General features: G+C 55.4%; 1 protein-coding gene and 1 long non-coding RNA gene across 5 annotated transcripts; one reads left to right on the top strand and one right to left on the bottom strand.

The window, feature by feature from the left end:
• Positions 1–2,377: 2,377 nt before the first annotated feature.
• LOC141968406 (ribosome maturation protein SBDS) lies at positions 2,378–6,583 on the bottom strand. The gene is made up of 5 exons (XM_074923033.1): positions 6,401–6,583; positions 5,829–5,958; positions 4,938–5,138; positions 4,188–4,352; positions 2,378–3,552 (listed from the first exon to the last, which is right to left on the bottom strand). Exons 1-5 carry the CDS (start codon positions 6,526–6,528, stop codon positions 3,424–3,426), a joined length of 753 nt encoding a protein of 250 aa, XP_074779134.1. The 5' UTR covers positions 6,529–6,583; the 3' UTR covers positions 2,378–3,423.
• Positions 6,584–6,744: 161 nt separating this feature from the next.
• Positions 6,745–12,729, top strand: LOC141968258 (uncharacterized). 4 transcript variants are annotated; one of them, XR_012634829.1, is made up of 6 exons: positions 6,745–6,775; positions 7,266–7,379; positions 7,495–7,608; positions 8,418–8,522; positions 11,603–11,857; positions 12,286–12,729. It is a non-coding gene; the product is annotated as an uncharacterized LOC141968258 (long non-coding RNA). The 4 variants fall into 4 exon arrangements; XR_012634830.1 differs by having other exon boundaries at positions 7,533–7,608; XR_012634828.1 differs by lacking the exon at positions 7,495–7,608.
• Positions 12,730–16,006: the final 3,277 nt, after the last annotated feature.

Raw genomic sequence — 16,006 nt, forward strand, 5'->3', positions numbered from 1 at the left:
CTCGGGCGGTGCGAGGTGCCCAAAGGCTGCAGCTTCCCCCTCCCGGACACCTCGACCCCGCCGCAGCGGCCGGGCAGGAGGGCTGAGAGCAGCCGCAGGCTTGTCCCGTGTCACAGAATCACAGAATCACTCAGGTTGGAAAAGCCCCTCGGGATCACCGAGTCCAACCCTCAGCCCGACTCTACAAAGTTCTCCCCTACCCCACATCCCCCACAGCTCATCCAAACGGCCCTTAAACACCCCCAGGGATGGGGACTCCCCCCTCCCTGGGCAGCCTATTCCACTCTCTGACCACTCCTTCCGGGAAAAGTTTTTTCCTGATGCCCAGTCTGACCCTCCCCTGTTGCAGTTTCCAGCCGTTCCCTCTTGTTCTGTCACCAGTTCCCTGTGAGCAGAGCCCAGCCCCAGCCTCTCTGCAATGTCCTGTCAGGAGCTGTAGAGAGTGACGAGGTCTCCCCTCAGCCTCCTCCTCCTCACACTGAACACTCCCAGCTCCTTCAATGGCTCCTCACAGGATTGATTCTCCAGCCCTTCCCCAGCCTTGTTGCCCTCCTCTGCCCTCGCTCCAGCCCCTCGAGATCTCTCTCGGATTGAGGTGCCCAAACCTGGACACAACCCTCCAGGTGTGGCCTCACCAGTCAGAGCACAGGGGGACTGTCACCTCCCTGTCCCTGCTGGTCACACTATTTCTAATCCAAGCCAGGATGCCGTTGGCTTTCCTGGCCACCCGGGCACACTGCTGGCTCCTGTTCAGCTGCTTGTCAATGAGAACCGCCAGATCCTTCTCTCCCGGAGAGCTCCAGCCACACTCCCCAAGCCTGTGGCCATGCAGGGGGTTGTTGTGGCCCAAGGGCAGGACCTGGCACTTGGCCTTGTTGAAGCTCATCCCGTTAACATTGGCCACTGATCCAATCTACCCAAGTCTCTCTGCAGAGCCTCCCTGTCCTCATGCAGATCGACACTCCCGCTTCACTTGGTGTCATCTGCGAACTCACTGATGACACACTTTATATCCTTATCGAGATCATCAATAAAGATGTTGAACAGAAATGATCCCAACACTGAGCTCTGAGGAATAGCACTTGTGACCGGCCGCCAGCTGGATTTAGCTCCACTGACCACCCCTCTCTGGGAGCATCCAGCCAGCCAGGGCTTGAGTGCCACGGGGCCTTGGGAGTCTCCAGGTGCCCAAGAACACCCGGGGGACAGGGGGTTTGCTACACCCCCAAAACCTACCTTTAAAGACAGCAAGCTGGCTTGGGCACAAATAATCAGCCCTGCTGGGCTTTAAAGCCCTGTCTTGGTGTTTAATTGATAAAGGACAATCACAGTTGTCCTTTCCAGGCACCCAGAAGTTCCAGCAGGAGGCACATGCGGGAGGCCAAGCCCTGCAGTTACAGCTCCAGCCCAGGTCCTGGGAAGCGCCGCAGCCGCTCTGCAGTAGGAATTAGAGCCTGGGCCCAGGAAAAGCCCCCAACACCCCTCCTGACACTGCCGTGAAGCACAGCCCCGCTGGAGCAGTTCCCTGCAGCCCAGCCAGGCCTGTTCAGTCATTAATTGAACTTGAATTAGTGACCATTGCTCCAGAGGGGCAGGATTTAGCAAATGCAACCCCAGCAAGCTCTGCAGTGTGGTGCACTGGCACTGCTGGTAGATGGTTGATTGGAAATGTTACAAGTTCAGGTTACAAAAAAGCTCATATTTACCAAAGCTAGGCACAGGACAAAGCCAGTGCTGCTCCTGCCTTGTTTGCTTGTACTTAAGTTGTTTTTTCCAGAGAAGCCCTGGGGAAATGTCTGCCTTTGAGAATGTTCTAACCCACAGGCCCATCTGCTGTGGCTTTCACCATGTGTGTTGTCAGTCCTTAACCAAAAGGCAACAGTTTTAGGAGTCTATTGTCCAAATCAGACTGGAAACCACAGGTGACAGAGTGCTCCTTGCTGTACACTTCAAAAACAGTGCTGGTCACAAGTGTCATTATTGACACAGAAATCACTTATACGGGCGCAGAAGAGGCTCAACACTTACAGAAAGAGGATGCTCTTGGAGCAGACAAGGAGCTTCTGGCAGCTCACCATCCTCTTTTCCCAAAGCGGAGGTGAACCCACCGCCCCGCAGCTCCAGACCTTCATGGGAAGCCCCAGCAGTGTTGGGGTGGGTCCCCAGCGGTGGCATCCCCAGGCCCTGCAGGTCACCCTGGGACGCCTGGCTGGGAGAGCCCGTCAGGAGTGCCTGACCCCGAGGGCCTGGCTCGGGGCGCTCTGGGATGCCACCAGCCCTCCAAAACGGCCACAGCTCCCCAGGGACACGGGCACAGCGGAGGTGGCCCCACAGACCCTCCTCAGCCCATTCCTCTCTGCTCTCTCCTCCAGAACCCCCTGCTTGTGATGACGAAGACCACGGCCTTGTCCTCGCCCGGGAAGACATCAAGAAGCAGGGGCTGCTCCTGAAGGAAAGCAACAAGAAAAACTGGCAAGAAGCAGCAGGTGCTCCACGGGCCACCCGTTGTACGCTTTTTCCAGCAGGTTTCAGAGAGCAGGTCTTTGTCGTTCCTCCCAAGCCCAACAAAAGCCCGTCCGGCTCCACGGCCAGAGGCCACCACTGCCCGTTCCAGATTCATTTTAGCACGAGAACAGCTCACAGGCACAGGCTGCCCCTTCAGCCTGCAGAAAGCATCGCCACGGCCAGAGATACCTCCTATACTGTTAACAGAAATAATTATTTTATTTTTCTCTGTACCTATTGTACATAGATAGATGATAATTCATTTTTATTAATATAGCTACATATATGTTACAAATAAGTTATTTGCAGAACATTTTTTATATGGTCAGCAAGTGCTGTTATATCCCGTGAAGGAAACCTTAAAATAAGAGTGGTCCTTTAAAGCACTCTAATTATCAAGCAGCCAATTCCAGAGGTCAAAGTCAGTTTTCATGCTGCCAGGAGACTGGTTTTTAGACAGGACCCGCACTTGGCACCTGTTTAGAAGGGAAATGCAGCTCTCTTAGCTTAAGGTTCTTCTCCTGACATACAAAACCCACCCCTCCGTGCCCTCTGCAATCTTCCCCTCAACACTGACAACTTACAGTGAAAACGATTGGCACTGCATCAGTCAGACACTCTCCCAGAGCAACCTCAGTGTAAACCAAAGCCAGAGGGACCTCCGTGTCACGCCCCAACTCAATCCTCATTCGGGCAACTCTGACACAAAACGTTCCTGCTGGCAAATGCATTTGGAAACCAAGCAAGTGTAAAATGATACAAAAACCCACACTGCATGGAAAAATCCCAAAGGATTAGTGTCAGAACAGATTTGGAAGCAAGAGATTGGAAAAAACAGGAAGGCCTAACAGAAGAGTGGCTGATGCCAGTCAGTCCGTAGCACGGTGCTGAAGTAGAACGGCTGCGGGAAGGTTTTAATTACTCAAGCTTTTCATCTCCTTCCTCCACGTCTTTCAGACTGAGCACTTCCAGTGTTCCTTTCCCTTTTGTTCCGCTCCGGATCAGCTCATCAATCTCTCTGAAGCAGCCGGGGTCAATAAGGCACACCTGAAAGGTTCCACATTTCATAAGTCAAGCAGTAATCCTTGATTCTCACCAGCCCCTCTTCAAGGGCTAACAGGAATTTTCATTTTAAAAAATACATTGTTTGGTTACTGAGAAGGACTTTGCAGAGCTGATAAGCAATTTCTAAATAACTAATCTGTCCACAGAAGTTCTGCAGTTTCGTTCAGCCAGGCTGGACGTGTCCTTTGACAGTTGGGACTGCTAGATTCTAATCTGTTCTCGGGAAGATTTCTACTAACACCAAATATTGCTCTACCATAGACTAGTTTTTCAAAAACTCATTAACCACTGTCAAAATACAGGCCTGACCCACCAAATAAGTAAGAGTAACATTCCATATAGGCAGAGAAACTTATCAGTTGTAGGATTCCAGGAGAAATGGCACCGTGATGCTCCTCAGCTTGAGGCAGCGTCTCTGTATAATGGAGGAAGCTACTTTCAAGCTTCCATCAGTAGCGCTGCGTGAAATTAATAAGTGCAAACCACACCTCTGATTTAGAATCTCTGGTAAACTTGCAGTTTATCTAAACCACTGCCATTTATTAATTCATCTTCTAGTAATCTGCACAGCAGTAGCCAAACCAAGCATGAAACCCACGGACTGCTGTATTGCTTACAATCTCCAGCTGCTCATGGAAGTCTTCGCTCTCAATAACTTTAATCAGTGGCTTGAGCTTCTCTTTCAGTTTCTTGCCCTCCTTTGCTGGAAGAATAAATCGCAGCCTCATGTGAGCACGTTCGATTTGCATGGTCTCCTTTAACTGCCTGATCACTTCCAGTGCCTGCAGAGACATTAAGAGCACAGAGCATTCACACACCTGCTTCAAAAACACCACACAGCTCAACATCTCAAACCCTCTGCAGTAGCTTCAGACACATTTCTCAGTCCCCATCACCGCCACTCTGATGCAGGGAGTTTGCCATTACGCTGTTTTGACAGATCAACAAAATAAAAGCAGAGTTCTTGCTGCTTGTGATCACTTCCAATACTTCAATGAAGTGTCTGAAATAATGTTAAATAGCAGATACGCTGCAAACAACAGAAACCCACGCGGATCAGATGCAAAGCCTGATTTACTACCTCAGCTAAAATAAACGATAAAACTTGTATTTCTGTTCCACGCAGATCAGTGTTGCCGCTTTAATTTGTTTCTTTCTTTCTTTCTCCCTTCCCTGAATTGTTGGAAAACAAACCTCACGAGTTTTGGAAGCTGTTTGTACCCAGCCTTTAACTGCCAACCGGCTGAGTAATCACTCTGTGGGCTTTAGAGCACAAGGCTTTTCTGTTCCCTCCGTGACTGCCAAGAGAGAAATTACCCTTAGAGACAGCACCTCTGACCAGAAGCTGATGTTGCAAGCAAACTAACCTGCTGCTTCGTGCTCTTGTGTGGTTTGACAGAATAGTGAATGTCCTTCATGGCTCTTTCTATAAGGATTACTGTGTACGGCCTCTTGGTCTCAGGATTCACACATTTGTCAGCCACAATAGTCGCGATGTCTCTGAACATCTGCTCCAGCTGTGTGTGTCGTTCTTTGTCCGACACCTGCAGCTCCCCTTTGGATAAAATCTGTACAGTCAGAAGGAAGAAACCAGGCGATCAACATCACAGATTTAACTAAAGAGCAAAAACTCCAGTGACCTCATCCAATTTAACAATTGCTTGAAGGGTTGCTTAGAGGTGAAGTGCAGAAAAAGAATATCCGTATTCATAACGCACATCACCACGACTGACAACGCTGGAAACACTTCAGACAGGAATCCCACCACAGAAGCACTGAACTACAAAAACACAGGCGCAGATTTACTGGGATGCTCATCACCCCCAGGCCCACAGTGCATCTCCCACCGGGAAGGACAAGTCACATCTGTTCTGAACCCTGAACTGAAATGTCTCAAGTACGCAACGGTGCCCTTCTTTTCGCTGCGTCCTTAATAACATATCTCAGGTGAGAAACTCTTCAGCGCTGTTGAACCTTTTTTCCGTCTCCACGAAGTCGGTGCATGAAGCCGCGTGTGACACAGAACCCTCCCAGCTCTCCTCGGCCAGACGCATAGAGACAACGTGAGGCTGTACCACAGAGGGACCCCTCCCGGCCACCCATTCCGGAACAAATAAAAGCCCTGTCGCCCACAGCAGCACTGCCCTTCTACAGCAACTTCCCAGGAGCAAACCAAGCGGCCGCGTCTGCGTGCCCCTTACGAAAACACACGGAAAGGATTCTGCCGGCTTTTAGAGAGCCGAGCGTGTGAAACCCACCATCTTACAGATTTCTGTTTGGTCGTCCGTCCCAAACGCTTGGACCAGATCCTCCTTCTTCGCCACCTGGCCTTTGGAAACGTTGACAAACACCGTGTGCGTCTGCAGGACCTCGTCGAGATCTTTCTCGCTAGAGGCGGGGACAGGGTTAGGAACGGGCCAAGGCAGCGACGCACGCGGAGCCGCGGGCTCGGGGCTCGGAGAAACAAGCGCTGCCGCTGCCAAGGGCTGCGCCAGGGGAGCCCGGGAACTTCTGCTGCCGGAACGGGGCTGCCCGGGGCCGGGCAGCGGAACCGCACAGCGCCGCGGGCCGCTCCCCGCTCCCGGTCCGCCAGGGGCCGCCCCGACCCCGCGGGCTGCACAGCCGGGTGCCGCGCGAGCTCCCCGGCTCCGCAGCCGGGCCCGACGGGGGGCGGCTGCTCCCCGGCTTCCCCCGCAGCCGGGTCCCCCCGGGCACCCCCCGCCGCAGCCGGGCACCCCCCCCCGACCTCCCGCCGCCGCGGCCGGGTCCCCCCCGGCCTCCCCCCCCCGGCCGCCCTCGGCAGGCCCCGGCGGTGCGGCCCGTCACTCACGCCCCGCTGCGCCATCCCATGACCTTGTTGCGGTAACAGGCGATCTCGAAGCGCTTCCCGCCGCGCCGCGCCCGCACCACGGCCACGTTGGTGAGGCGGATCTGGTTGGTGGGGGTGAAGATGGACATGGCGGCGGCGGCGGCCGCCTCTGCGCCGGCGGCGGGCGGGCGGCGGCGGCGCCGGGGGGCGGGGCCGGGGGCGGTGCCTGCCCGCGCCGCCGCCCCATTGGCCGGCGCTAGGCCGGGCCCCGCCCCCCGTGGCGGCACCGAAAGGCGTCCGGAGGGAAACGGGGCGAGAGGGCGGGGGCGGCCGGAAGGGGCGGGGGGCACGTGGCCGCGGGGCCGCGTCGGTGAGGGCGGCGGGACGGGGCAGCGGGTGTGTGCGGGGCAACGGCCGCGAGGGGAGGGGCGTGTGTGAGAGGAGCGGCAGTGCGGGGGGTGTCACGGGTGGGGGCTGTGCTGGGGGGAGACCCGAGAGGGGGGGTGGCGGGGGCAGAGGGGGCGGCGGGGGCGCGTGTGAGGGCTGGAGCCGGAGCGGGGTGACGGGGAGGAGGCGGGTGCGGGGAAGAGTTAAGTGTGGCGGGGCGGGGGGCAGGCGGGCAGGCAAGTGCTGTGGGTTTTGTGTCTGAACTCTGCACATAGAAGCTCGCAAGTCTGAGGAAAACTTGTGCATTTCAGGGTTATGTCACAGACGCTCCTTCATACCCAGAGTTACCTGGATTTGAAATGTACCTGACAGCTTTCAGCACGGGTTTTGCAGATGTCAGTGTAACTCCTCTGCGTGTGGGAGATGGAATAGCAGGTGCTGCCTTGTGCGATATAATCAGTTCGAACGATTTAGGGTCCAGCTTTGATCTTTTTTGCAGGCATGTGTTGCCTCTTGTGGGGATCACTAGCAGATGAGACAGATGTGCACTCACCGGTAGTCATAATTCCTCGTTGTCCTGCCTTTTATGGGATGGCAGAGGGAGGCTGTGGAGGTGAGTGTGTCTAATGAATGTTTGCTCCCGTCTCTGCAGGTGATCTTAATTTAATTTTGCATCCATCTCCTGTTGCTTGATTTGATGGAAATCAAGGCTGAGTTTTGTTTTACAGCTTTTTTTTCCCATATGCTTCCACTTCCTTGTACAAAGTATTGCCAGAGGGCTTGAGACAGGTGCTGGATTCCTGCTGTCATTTGGATCAGGCAGATGGATTCAGCAGTTGAAGGTGAATGCCAGAACCTCTTCCTGGTAGAGCTGTAGCTATTAGGTACTTTTCCTTGGAAGAAGAGATGGATTTTTAAAGAGCTTGTGAGGGTGAAGGTATACGGTTCAGGGGGATGGTGGTGCCTTCTGAGCACTGGATCTGAGCACAGGAATTGGCACCAGGAAATCATTCAGCTAAATAAAGGAATGGGTGATAAAAGGTGAATTCCACCGTTTGTTACGAAATGTCATACTGTGTGGTGATGACTACTGGCTAGTGTCTGGGCTAGATTCTGATCTGTACTACTCTGGCTCGGAATTCAGTGTGACCCTACATTTTAAAATAAGCTTTAAGAAATATCTGCTTGGGGACTACTTGTAGCCTTAAAATCTGGATTTGTCACGGGGACAATTCACCCTTTTCCTGTGTTCAAATCTTTCTTCTTTGAACTTTGGCTATTGAAAAGACATTACAGTTCATAAACAACATTACAAGGGATCTTGAGACTTGCCTTTTCTCTGTAAGCCTTGGGAGTGCTCAATGAAAAAGAGAAAAAACAAAAAATTAATTCAAAGGTAACCTCTAGCTGTACATTCTGTCTTTGACGTGTGGTACGGTACTGGCTGCCTTGATGAGCCATTGTAAAGGGCTTTGTGACCCATGAATGAAGACTCTTATTTTTGCCCTGGGTGGTAGATGGCATATCCCTTGCTGTTCTTTAGCCTGTTGTAAATTAGTCAGTAAACAGGTAGTGAAGCAGAGCTGAGAGGTACGAGAAATTCTGGAATTCTGAATTCCCCCCGAGTGTTGCGCTTCCTCTTTATTTGCAGCCTCCTCTTGTCCACATCTGCTGTTGGAGATGATCAGGGCTGAGCCTGCAGCAGTCCAGCCCATCTGCCTGCTCTTTCTCACTAAAGTTGTGCAGCGTTTCTCAGGTATGTTTCTCCTGTGCATTTTTTGAAGGTTCTTGCCAGGCACATAACACAGTTGAGCAGAAGTCCACAAATCAATGCACAGAGTAATTATCTGCTGATGGTAATTGCTGGGAGAAGCATGGAGGAGGTGGCCTGTTGATGTCATTGCTGTATCCAAGGAGAGAGCAGCACCACGATGTCCTGTGGGAGTGCAGCATCTGTTGCTAAATAAAGATGTTGTTTGAATAAGGTGTTTTGGGGTGCAGCGAAGGTGTCCCTGTTCTGCCAGACAAACCCTGCAGGTCGGTCGTTCCGCAGGCGGCTGGCAGTGAGCCTGCCCACACGCAGCCTCCACTCAAACCTCCCCATTTGCTGTGGCTGCCCAGTGCTCAGTGTGGTTCGTCAGTGGCTCTCAACTGCAGAAGCATCCACCCTGGCCTCGGTCGGTGTGCTGTCCCGGGGGGTGAGGGGCAGCACTGGTTATGGACCGTGGGAGCTGCTTTTTCTTTCCCGTTATGAGATGAGCCACAGTTTTGTTTTCTTTCCTGACACTTGGGCTGCCAAAGCAGGCAAATACCGACCTTCCGTTGTTCATGTCAGAGCTGATATTCTGCCGTCCCTCTTCTGCCGTTGGTTGCAGAGGCCTGGCACAAGGTGGGATGGCGTTTTGCTGGGTGCTGTGGAAGTGCAGACGAGATGGAGCCTCTCTAAAAGCTTTCTCAGCACAAGAGCGTGGCGTTAGGGAATGGAAGGAGCATTATCTCAGCTCTGCAGAAGGAGCTGGGTGCTGTAACATGGCATTAACCTGTTTTTGTATTCCACAGAGTACTTACACCTGTGCCAAACCACGCTGGGAGTTTTTCCTGTCATGGCACAGTTAAGCTTTGTCATGAGGAAATGATGTTCCTCTTGCCACTGGCCTGGCTGGAGCCTCAGTGCCAGCGGGTCATGGGAAGGCGTGTGTGCCTGCATCTGTGCCTGCAAGTGCTCCCCGTGTGGGGGCTCATTCTGACCCGGGTCACTGAGGCTGGTCCCTGTGAGGGCCAGCGCTAGCGGAACAGCAGTGGGCTGGTGGTTTTTAGGAGGGGGGTGTTACACATCATCTGCTGTAAACCAGCGAGCAGGAGACCCAGGTGTGAAGCACGAGGCTTTGCTGGAAAGGCAGCTTGTGTGGTTGTGTGTATGGAAGTGTGCTTTGTGCCCCTTGAGAAGGTGAAGCTCGGAGTCATTTCTGACTCTTCTTTGGCCTGTACTTTTGGGAAATGGGGCTTTGGGTCCTGAGGGCCGTTCTGCAGGGCTCTTGGACATCTGTCTCAGTCTGTTTCCCTGAGGGACTGGTTTACATTATCTTACAGTCAATGAGGATTGATTATGGTGGAAACCAGGCAATTTCCTTGTGACTTTAATAACATATTCTTATGATGATCTTGTGCCTCTCATCTAATAGTTCTGCAAAGCTGGTTGATGTCTCTCACTGAATGGGCTACAGACCAAAACTGTTAATTTGGGTGCTTGGAAGACTTGTGTGTAGCTCCCACTCTGGCAGAGGGCAGGTGGGGAAGGGGCAGATAGGGACTGTGCCACGCAGCTCTGCAGTTAGCACTGACTTCTGCTGGGGATGAGCTTTGCCAAAACGGTCTTCCTGGGAAGACTAACCCAGGTGGGGAGTTGTTCTTAGTTTCTGTGTTCAGGACCTGGAGCACATCAGGGTGGCTGCAGGTTGAAGATTTTGAGTTACAGAAACTTACTCTAAGCTGGTTTTGCCAGCGTGGTGCTGGGAAGGCAGTTTCCTTCTAAAGCCTTTCCTGCAAATCAAACGTTTGGGATTTTCTCCGGCAGAGGGAGCTTGGTTTTATTGATCACCAAACACACGTACACTTTTGCCTTTCCTGTCCTGTCGCAGCTCACAAGGATATACGACGCGCATCAAAATAAACGTCCGTGCTGGCAGCTGGTTTGTTCTTGCCCATTTCAACCGGGGTGTAACTCCCTGCAGCACCGTTTTCTGATGCACTGACATTTCCAGAGGTGTCTCTAGGGAGCAAGGAGATGCCTCTAGGTATTTGAAACAAGCTGGCAGCTCCCAGGAGAGGTGTACCGAGGGGTACAGGTGTGCAGCTGTTTTTGCCAAAATCCTCCTCACGCTGTGTCTGGTGGGGCTTGGGGGGCTCCCCCGGCTGGGCAGGTTGCAGCTGCCATAGCGCCGGCGATGGGAAGGAGAGCGGGGATCTCCCCTGCACGCCCTGCCTTCGGCTGCCCGGAGAGCTCGGGAACTGATTCGGAGTTCACCTGTTCCGTGCCCCAGTGATGGTTCCCTGGGTGCGAGGAGCTGGGCTCCACCGACTGCCACAGCCTGGGCTGTCCCCAGTGCACCGAGGGGCTGCGATGGTGCCACGCGCACGGCGGGGCTGAAGGGCCGAGGCAGGAGCACCAGCTCCATGCAGGGCCAGAAGGCAAAGCTCAGCCAGCACGCCCAGGAGCTGTGCACCATCATCACCGCACAAGGTGCTCCCCTTTGGGCTTTGTGGGGACAGCCCGGGTGGGTGTGGGCTCTCAGGCCCCCCATGGTCCTGTCTAGTACCAACGGCACCTTCGTGTCCTCCAGAGCAAGACAGGAAGGTTTTCCTGCTCACTTGCTCATGGGGGTTCCCGGCTTCCCTCTAGGTGTTGTTTTACTTGTACCTTCTGGTTGATGGACGGGCACTGAGACCTGCTGCTGGTTGTGGTTGTTCCCTCAATGATTCCAGGACACTTCTGTCAAGGCCCGGGGCATGCAGAGGCTGCAGTCCCTGGTGCAGTGTGTGGCCATCCTGCCCCCGACAGCCACAGCCTTGACAAGGATGACGAGGTGCTTGCGTGGGGGCTCCATCCCTGCGGTGGTCTTTGGGGACCTGCACAGGGCTCTCCCAGGTGGCCCATCTCAAGCTGTCCTCCCAGCTGGGAGGGTGGAGGTGGCCCCAGGGAAGAGGCATGGAGCAGCTCAGCCCCAAGTGGCACTGGGTGCTGCAGGGTGTCCCCCCTAAAGGGATGTGGGAGTGGAGCACCCCTGGGCTTGGAACACCCCCCTCCCTGCAGCAGTTAACCCAGGGTGTCTTTCACAGACTGTTGTGAAGGTCAGAAACCTTCTGGAGAAAACCATGGTGGATGATCCCCAGAACCTGAAGATTTCCTTGGAGAACACAGAGTAGGAGAGCACAGCGGGGGACACATTCCCCAGTGACTGTCCCAGCCCCTGCCCACAGGGGGTTCTGAGTGTCCTCACCTGTTTCCCACTGCCCCAGCAGACCCCGACCCAGGAGTTGCCTCCAGACCTTGGGGCTGACGTTGGCTGTCGAACGACGACAACTGGTGGGGTGGTAAGTACTGAGGGGCCCTCGTCTTCAAAATCTCCTTTGCTAGTTGTGAGGAAGAACCAGTGCCTGGCTATGCCTGTGGCCTCCTCTGATGGGATGCTCTTGGAGCAGACAAGGAGCTTCTGGCAGCTCACCATCCTCTTTTCCCAAAGCGGAGGTGAACCCACCGCCCCGCAGCTCCAGACCTTCATGGGAAGCCCCAGCAGTGTTGGGGTGGGTCCCCAGCGGTGGCATCCCCAGGCCCTGCAGGTCACCCTGGGACGCCTGGCTGGGAGAGCCCGTCAGGAGTGCCTGACCCCGAGGGCCTGGCTCGGGGCGCTCTGGGATGCCACCAGCCCTCCAAAACGGCCACAGCTCCCCAGGGACACGGGCACAGCGGAGGTGGCCCCACAGACCCTCCCCAGCCCGCTCCTCTCTGCTCTCTCCTCCAGACCCCCCTGCTTCTGATGACAAAGACCACGGCCTTGTCCTCGCCCGGGAAGACATCAAGAAGCAGGGGCTGCTCCTGAAGGAAAGCAGCAAGAAAAACTGGCAAGAAGCAGCAGGTGCTCCATGGACCACCCGTTGTACGCTTTTTCCAGCAGGTTTCAGAGAGCAGGTCTTTGTCGTTCCTCCCAAGCCCAACAAAAGCCCGTCCGGCTCCACGGCCAGAGGCCACCACTGCCCGTTCCAGATTCATTTTAGGACGAGAACAGCTCACAGGCACAGGCTGCCCCTTCAGCCTGCAGAAAGCATCGCCACGGCCAGAGATACCTCCTATACTGTTAACAGAAATAATTATTTTATTTCTCTCTGTACCTATCATACATAGATAGATGATAATTCATTTTTATTAATGTAGCTACACATATGTTACAAATAAGTTATTTGCAGAACATCTTTTCTATGGTCAGCAAGTGCTGTTATATCCCGTGAAGGAAACCTTAAAATAAGAGTGGTCCTTTAAAGCACTCTAATTATCAAGCAGCCAATTCCAGAGGTCAAAGTCAGTTTTCATGCTGCCAGGAGACTGGTTTTTAGACAGGACCCGCACTTGGCACCTGTTTAGAAGGGAAATGCAGCTCTCTTAGCTTAAGGTTCTTCTCCTGACATACAAAACCCACCCCTCCGTGCCCTCTGCAATCCTCCCTATGGAGGGGCACACCCATGGCTGCAAAGGCAGCCCCCCGCCTGCCCAGGGGCGCGCCCCAGTCCCCTGTGCCCCTTCTCTGTGCACTGTAGGTTCTCCCCACATTCTGCCTCCCATCCCTCTGATCCTAAATATCAACAACGACTGTGCTCGCCTCTGCTGGCACTCACACCCTCCCCTTTTCCCTGGCCCTGCCCAGGTGTCCCCCCGTCCCTTCCTCTTCACCCCCGACCCCAGTCAGCTCTCTTCCCCTCTGCAGGGTTTTGCTCCCATCTGTTCCTGCCCGTCTCTGCTCAGACCCTGGAGCACTGCGGCCAGCTCGGGGGTCCCCAGCACAGGGCAGGCAGGAACCTGTTGGAGCGGGTCCAGAGGCGGCCACCGAAATGGTCCGAGGGCTGGAAGAGCTCTGCTAGGGAGACAGGTTGCCGTGTGGGGCGCTGCCAGCCCCATCCACCGCCTGCTGCACTTTCTGCCCCGGCTGTGGGGGGGAGCTGGGGCAGGAAGCCACCCCCATGGGATCCCTCCATCCTTTGCCAGCGCTGTCTCAGTCCCACCTTGCTCCTTCCTCCGTTTCACAAGGATGCTGAAGCCTACCTGTGGCTAGTGATGCCAGCCCAGGGTATTTGTCTGGCCCAAAATCACCACTGCAGACATCAACCCTCTTAGCATCAACATGGAGATGTCAAATGTTTGTGCTTCCTTGGCTGGAAGCAGTTCTCACCGCAGAGGCTGGGATGCGTGAACCTGCCTCTTCCCACATCCCACCCTCGCAGCTCCCAGCACTCCCAGACAGACCCCCATGTTGGTGGCCCTGCCCGCATCTCCCTTCCCAGAACAGCCAACAGAGCCTCTTGGTTTGGCCCCAAACTGGCTGATTTAGCCTGGGTCCCCTTCTCCCTTCATCCTCAGGTCCTCCTCCAGCTTCCTGCACCAAACACACTCACATCCCTACAACTTCACAGGGGTGCACAGACACCCCACACTGGTTGCCACAACTGCTCGGCTCGCCCCCCGCGCTGCCCGCAGAGCAGAGCTGTTGCCTGCAGCCCCACTCCCTGCTGCTGGTCCCACTCCCACGCCAGGCAAGGAGCAAGCGTGTGGGCACAGAGGACAGGGATGGGCCCAGCAGAGCACGAGGGGCTGCTGAGCTGAAATGGGGTGTCCGGGGTCTGGGAGGGGCCAGGTGAGGATGCTCAGGGTGATTAAGGCGTCAGGGACAGGGATGGCTATGGGAGGGGCGTGGGGGGGATTCTGAGGTGTCTGGGGATGTGCTTCCCCCAGCACCCCACCCCAGCCACGCGGGGGGACAGGTACAGCCCCGTGCCAGGCACATGACGGCTGCTGCTGGGGGTCACGGTGGGGGACCCGGGATCAGCCCAACCCGCTGCCCTGGGCTGGGCCCAGACCTGCACGAGTGCCGGTGCCCTCCCAAACCGCTGCCCCCACTCCTGGGCACCCCCAGTCGCTGCCATCCCCAGCCAGGCACAGCAGGGCTGGGCTGTGCCAGGATCTGCTGCTTCACAGCAGGGTTTGGGGACCCCAGGGAGAGCTGTGGGCCCCCACCCTGTGCCAGGCTGGAGAGTCCAGCAGGGCTGTGTGGAGGAGAAGAGGGTGCTGGGCGGTGGTGGGGGGCAGAAGGGAAGGTATCAGGGTGCAGGGGGAAGGAGAGGGGAGTGCAGGGGGAGGATAACAGGGTGCAGGGGAGGAGGATGGGCTGCAGCGTAGGTCAGCAGGGTTGGGGGGCGATAGCCCGGTACAGGGCTGCAGGGGGAGAGCAGAGGGCAGAGTGGGGGTAATTTTCTTACAAGAGCTAATGGCCTCAAGCTGCTCCAGAGAAGGGTTAGACTGGATATTGGGAAGTATTTCCAGGGGATCCAGCCCCTGGCCCCATGTACCGGCCTCTGAGTCAGGGACCGGGAGCCCTGGGACAGTCAGAAACACACGCGGAGCCCAGGAGCCCTGCGCCTCCTCGTCACCGAGTTTCATTCTCTCTCCCCCGAGAGTGAGACCTTCCACACATACTCACTCCCTGTTTCTCTGGGGAGTTGAACTGTATTTTTCCCGCAGTTTTGCCACTTCAGTTGCACTATTGGGTGTTTCTTTTGTTACGATTTCCGGGGCGGCATCAGCTCCCCCATCGTACAGAAACTCCCTTCTCATCAGTGGGAGCCACTTGAGGAGACACTTGAGGATTGATTCTCTGGTTTCAAGCTTTATCTGCTCCATCCCCCCCCAGGGGTAATGCCCAGCTACTTCTCTGTTAATCGTTTGGCATTGCTGAGGTAAACGAGAGCCCCCCCATCACTGCACCATCCTCTTTCCACATCCCGGCTAATTCCGAGCTCAACTCTCGCTCCCAAACAAACGCGTTTCCCAACTGCCTTTGGCCCCTCTTGGTGGTTCCCTCCGCCCGCAGCTGCTTCTCCCGCTCAGTTTTTAATTTGGCTTGGAAGCTCTTCACCAGCCCTTGTAAAGGTTCATTTTTCTCCTGCTCAGCCCGTTTCACTCCACGTTTATCTCTTTGTGCTGCTGTCAGCGCTGCTCCCAAAACACCCCAAACCGCAGCTTTTCCTTTGCCAGGTCTCCACCCGTTTTCTCTTTCTCCAGATCCTTTATTCCCTCTGCAACAGTGAACGGGCATCGCCAGGTCAACTCTGCCCAGGCTCTCCTTGCGGGTTGGGCAAGATTTACCTGTTCACAGCAGCTCTCGCAAAGGGGAGCGGCCAGATCGGGCTGAACCCGGGAAGCCACGATCATTTGCCGGAGGATTCGAGCTCAGCCCTTCTCCCTGCCCCAGCTCAGTCGATAGCCCTTTCCCTTCTACATTCCCCTCAACGACCGACTCGGGGAATCCCACTTCTGACACCAAAATTCTTGTTCCCTGCTGTGGGTTATGACAGGGGCGGGGGTGAATCTTTTGAGCCCCCCCAGAGCATGTGGCTGGTGGAAGAGCCGGTCTCAGCTCGGCAGAGCCGCGGGGCGGGTCGGGGCACCCCAAGGACCGAGGAGCGACTGTGCTGGTG

This window comes from Athene noctua, chromosome 19 (genome assembly GCF_965140245.1).
Source record: "Athene noctua chromosome 19, bAthNoc1.hap1.1, whole genome shotgun sequence".
NCBI lineage: Eukaryota > Metazoa > Chordata > Aves > Strigiformes > Strigidae > Athene > Athene noctua.